The sequence below is a fragment of the Convolutriloba macropyga genome, chromosome 8 (assembly GCF_964194025.1).
Source record: "Convolutriloba macropyga chromosome 8, txConMacr16.3, whole genome shotgun sequence".
NCBI lineage: Eukaryota > Metazoa > Xenacoelomorpha > Acoela > Convolutidae > Convolutriloba > Convolutriloba macropyga.
In genome coordinates, this window is record NC_134475.1 from 43310545 (window position 1) to 43316544 (window position 6000).

Sequence of the window (6000 nt, forward strand, 5' to 3'; positions counted from 1 at the left end):
AGCGCAAAATCCATTTCAGACAATTTTAGGACTTTGAAAAACTTTGAAAAATTTTCGAAAAAATTTTTGAAAATTTTTCTCAATCGCGCACAAAACATGAATTCAAAACCACCAAAACCCAATTCCCAAGTTTCAATTTACATGAACCATCAAAATGAAATGGAAATAGCTGAAAAGTATAGTAATTTGCCTTACACTCCGAAAAAATTACAAGATTCCACTTTTTCAGAGAAAAAATTTCTTGTAGGGGGGGGGGGGGGGTCCGGACCCCCCCCCCCCCCCCCCCTACAAGCACTAGGCAACTTACTATACTACTCACATTTGTTATCCCCCTGTCAAAGTTACTCAACAACTCGGCTTCGCCTTGGACGTTGATAACTTCTCGATGGCGATGACAACAGTGTAGTAATATTCATTTCTCACACTTTCTCATCAATAATAATAGGAATTGAGTGAGAGGCTGACGGCGGCTATTAAACATTCACCAATTAATATCACTGATTTGTAAACATGAATTCAACAATCGAATGAACTTACTTCTTTCACATATTTCGCTTCCAGAGTAGCAGCATCATCCGTAGATCTGGGTAAATAAGTTCTATTGTTATCTTGGTCTGATTTAGGCTCGGATAAGTGCTGGATCCGTTTCTGAGAATCGCACAGCATTGGGTAATCTAAACTAAAGCATCCATATGGACAACATAGTTTTATTGATCAAATTATATCGTCATACAGGTTATGAGCTTGATTGATTTGATTGCCTCTGCTAGCAATAGCCAGCCGTGTTCGAGGATACTCAATGGTTATAATGACCGGGGGAAACAACGTCTCTTCTCAAATGATAGCTCATCATTAAAATGAAAGCTTAGAGAGCAAGGAAGCAATCGCATCATTTGGGTTAGTCAGCTCAAATGAAAGTACGATGGCAATCAAAATAGGGATTGGATCAAATCCCATATACATTTTTCCCAACCAGAACGGTCTGGCCGATTAAGTTCCCAACGACCCGGGATGACTTGTCGATAAAATATACGACCCATATAGTCCATCAAAAATTTCCGGCGGGCTCTTACCGTGGTCCCGAAGTAAATGAATGCTCTTGGATATGATTGCGAAGTTTCCTGCACTTATGATGCAAAGTTATGATTAAGTTTCATGATTGCAAACAATAATCGGGAATTGAATCCAGAACCGTAGGATGGTGCTTGCAAGTACAGTCAGTTTTAATAATAATAATAATGAATTTTTCTGAATGATCAAATACAGACATTATACAAAACAACTTCTTTCGTAACAAATTGTGATCATTCGAGAGAGAGAGCACCAAAAAGGCCGTTGGCCTGTCAAGTGGTGCCTCCAGAGCAAAATATGAACTAGCTAGTGTAAAGACTGACTGCATATTCAAGTTTTAATATATATAGGAATTGTCAACTAAGCCTATTTTTTTCACCAAAATGCATTCAATAATTCTTTATTTAGTAAAATATAATTACCTCGAAACATATGTAAGAAACATTCCGTTCCTTCTGTTTTTAAATTTACAATTTCTTGAATAAATGAAAAATCAAGTCTTGCGATTATGTTGAAAAGATTTCTTACACGTTCAGTTATTGATTTTCTTACATGTGTAGTGTTTTTGTTTATTGTTTTCAATTTCTTAATTCTATGTTCTGTTGAAAGTACTGCATTCAATTCGTTATCCGATATTATTCGCGTTTTTAAATTTTTTGCTTCTGACATACTTATGTTTTTTACTAGTTGTTTCAATAGCTCATATACATGGAGCTCAAAAACTGAGATTTTGAAGTTCTGCCTAATTTCTGACAAATCAATCCCCTTATTTAATGAGAAAATTAACCGTAATATCCTGTTTTGTGCCCAATCAATTTTCTTAAGATCTCTCTTGTTGCCACAGCCGTAAACTAAGACACCACATTGCACAATGGGCTGGACATAAGTTTTATATCACTTCACAAGTGTTGGTCGTCGAAAAAAATTTTTGAATTGGAACATAGCGGCTGAGACTTGAGTTAATTTGATCTTAACTTGTTTAATGTGTTCCTTAAAGTTTAGCTGGTTGTCTAAATAAACCCCTAAATATTTCAAATTTTCACTAATCTTCAATTTGTGGTTAAGTATTTCTAGATGATCACATGTGTTCTTTTCATTGGTCATCATTAAAGACGATTTTTCATCATTAATTGTTAATTTGTTTGCTGTCATCCATTCAAAAACTCTTATTAGGCAATTTTTGTAGTTTCCGTTTCCATTTTTTAGCGATCCATAAATGTTAGTGTCATCAGCAAATAAGGTTACTTTGTTATCATTGCAAACTGATGGAAGGTCGTTAATATATATCAAAAACAGTAGAGGACCCAGTACTGAGCCTTGTGGGACGCCACAGTTTACCAGTAGTTTATCCGATTTCTTATTTCCAATTTCAACATATTGTTTCCTATCTTCTAGAAAAGACTTCAAAATGTTGTGAGCAGGTCCGCGCAATCCATATTTGTAACATTTGGTTAGTAGGTAACTGTGAGTTTTCCGGCACATATCTGCCTAGATTTGTTCTCAGACGCTTAGTTCCCAAAATTCAATTGTGGTCACCCCGGGGAGCTGGAACATGCTCTAATTTATCATTTAAACATCGAGCCTTACCACAAGTGCAAACAGCTGGCTTTCTGATCTTCCTGAATGTAAAGGACACACGAGTTGACCTTTCAAAAGTCTCCAATTTGCCTGTTTCTGAATTAACGTACGAGTCAAATCTGCGTGGAACAATTCCATGCTTCCAGAGATACCTGTAACATCCAGCATTCACTTATAAAAGAACCTCTGCACAAACTGGCTTGCTTATAAGTATATATGCAAGTAGTTACCGTACAGCCTAGTGCATACGCGATTTAATTTTTTTAGCGGATGGCATTTTTTACACTAGGCATGTATGCATGGCTCAATTTTCTAGTATTCAGTCAACTACCCGACTAAAATTACTAGCATGACCGACTAACGTCGGGCGAACTGCTCTCAAGAGCACAGCGGGGGGGGGGGGGGTGATTGAATTTTAGGATCTAAGCGTCTGAGAACAAATCTAGGCAGATATGTTCCGGAAAACTGACTGTACTTGTAAGCAGCATCCTACGGTTCTGGATTCAATTCCCGATTATTGTTTGTAATCATGATAAGTGCAGGAAACTTTGCAATCGTATCCAAAAGCATTCATTTTCTTCGGGACGACGGCAAGAGCTCGCCGAAAATTTTTAATGGACTAAATGGGTCATATATTTAATCGACAAGTCATCCTGGGTCGGTAGGAACTTAATGTGGGGGGGGGGGGGTGGGGGTGACAGGACGGTGGGAGAGCGGTTTTTGACAGCACGGTGTCTTTGCTATTCACGGGGGTTGTTTTCAATCGGGGTGTCTTCAACCTCTAAGAACCGCCCTTCGCACCATAAGTATAAGCCTCCAAAACAGATTCTGTGAATCGCATAATTGAAGACTAGTGAGCTGAAAGGCTCTAAGAGCACTTAATACCCGCTGGGCGCTACCTGTTTATTCCGTTTTTGAGGAGCAAAAGTCAAATGGGTCAGACGAAAAATCGGTCAAACGAAAAATCGCATTAAAAAAAGACCGACAGGACTAATATAATTGGTACAAACTTCGTCTCAGCACAAATAAAAATCACACGCCACGAAATATTAAAGATCATCGCTACTTGCTACTGGGAGAACTCTTAGGAAAAATGGAACGCACAAAAGCTGCGACCATCAGATCTTGCAATTGTCAGATCTCGTCAAATAATCAAGACAGTAGGATTCTTATTAAAACAATTCAAACCTGGCTTGCTGCTCCATGATGGCTAAACTTCTCCTCGGTAACAGCACTGGTATTTTCTTTTCTTTGGCACAATCATTTTCACCAGATAAATTAAGCTTCATTTCCATAATACAAGGAGATCCCAGAGACAATGAGAGGAGTTGTTCCGTGAACACACTGTGCGTATCCACGTGACTTGGTATTCCCTGACCTACATACAACGATAATCTTAAGCATCTGCAGCAATACAATTCCTTCCATCTCCTCTTCCTCCCTTTCCCCTAATAATTCTTTAAATTTCTCTTTGTAAGATTCCATTCGAAACGAGCTTAATTCAAAATGCATGAATCAGTATTACAGATCTTGTTATAACATTTTAGCCGGTCAACAAAAAAGTTAGTTCGGTCGAAGCTGTCAGTGGAAAAGGCCATTATCTCAAAAAATAATTACGATATGAACAGCGCTAATTTTGGTTGAATAATTGTCAGTCAACGCTACCTGGCTGATAGACATTGACTGTTAGCTGATCGGGCATCTGTGGTATCCTTCCACTATCCAACAGGGAATTAAGGAACAGATCGTAGCATATGTCGGGAATAGGCAGCACTTGATCCCCACTGAAACGCTCATCAACTCCGTTTGTATTGTAGTTGAAATTGTATCCGAAATGGAGAACTCTTCTGTGTTTCAGACTGTCACTGTTTACTAATTCAGAACTGAAAAACATTAATTTCAGCAATTAGGTATAATACTTAGGTAGAAACGAACCAGTTATCATAGAACATTCACAAAGCAGAGAAACAAATTTTATACTAATTCTTTATAATATATATTAATTCTCTATTCGTGAAAGAATGTACTATAAACAACAGAGTTCAATTGCAGGAAAATTCGAAATACCAGCGAGAAAACACAACCGGGATAAGATTTCCTTGAAGAATAGAGGTTGCAAAAAATTGAACTTTTCGATTGCTCCAAAACTGTAGCCAGGAAACTGACAGTCTGCCAGCTTAATAATGCAATTCATAACTTGAAAAAACGTTCTTCAACTAAAACCAGATCACACATTTGGTATCCTGTTAAAATAGTAGCCGTGCAAAACATAGGCGCTTGATTTGTATGGCATGAACATGCAGCGTCCGGTCCTCATGGCAATTTGTTTGCTATCTTTGGATAAATTTGCGATTTACTATTCTGATGGTTGTCATTGATTTTATAATCATAACAACAATAATTAAAAACAATCTTAGATTTTGCTTCTGTCAACATTGCAGGTACAATATATATCACACGCAATGAAGAAAAAAGATTGAACGAGAGAAAATCTGCAAAAATAAAAGTCGATAAATAACCAGATCAAAAAACTGAGTCACTACAAATTTGAGTCATAAAGGATGCTAAGAATCAAACAGATAAAAAAAATAACAGACTGCGTAATCGGTTTTAAAAAATCTCCGAAGAAGTCGAGCAATATTGGTCCAATAATTGAATAAAGGCACCGAACAAGGCCGCTTCTCTTAGGCGTACAAAAAGGTTCAGAAATAGCCAACTACAAGTTAACCGATCATCAAAATAAAAATTCTTAAAGTAGGAAAACAATTGTCACAAAATCTTAATTCTTTCGTGTAGAGATAGAACATTGATAATATTGATGAGCAGTTTTTCCCGCAGTAAGAACACCTTCAGTTGTTAAAATAATACTTCATTTGCAGCGTACATAACTCATTTGTACATTTCACCTATGTCACCTTTGCTGGTCATTGATTCTCGGAGCGAAATATTCCAAAAACCAGATAATTTGATTAAAGGTGCATGCGACAGAAATTTTTACAGATATCGTTTGAAATAGCACTGAGCTCTACGTGTGTACAATGAAAAAACTAGATTAAGTTTTTAAAATGGCTTGCAAAATATACGTCCGAAACATCATAAATTAGTCCAAATTCAGTTCTATGATCTTAAATTTTATTATACGAAAACATAATTTGGTTCAAGTTTTTGTTTTTCGCTCGAATTTACCGCTTTAAGATTTTTAGAAAAAGCAATTTTGCCACACAACCAGTAGTTCCGAATAAAAGCAGATTGAATTAGCAATTTTAGACAATAGTAAAAAAATATATAATTCGAATATTCTTCACTTTAGATTTTCAAGCAACCTCAGAAACAGCCGACATATTTCGGACG

General features: G+C 36.9%; 1 protein-coding gene across 2 annotated transcripts in view; it reads right to left on the reverse strand.

The window, feature by feature from the left end:
* Positions 1–6000, reverse strand: part of LOC142344742 (tRNA (carboxymethyluridine(34)-5-O)-methyltransferase alkbh8-like) — a 29770-nt gene that overhangs the window by 22372 nt on the left and 1398 nt on the right. Inside the window, exons 3-6 of one of the 2 annotated variants that reach the window (XM_075396634.1) lie at positions 4315–4532; positions 3838–4027; positions 2659–2801; positions 538–674 (exon numbers count right to left, since the gene is read on the reverse strand). In XM_075396634.1, the coding sequence (XP_075252749.1) occupies positions 538–674; positions 2659–2801; positions 3838–4027; positions 4315–4532 (688 nt within the window). Of the gene's footprint in view, positions 1–537; positions 680–2658; positions 2802–3837; positions 4028–4314; positions 4533–6000 lie in introns of both variants that reach the window. The other variant, XM_075396635.1, reaches the window with a different exon arrangement.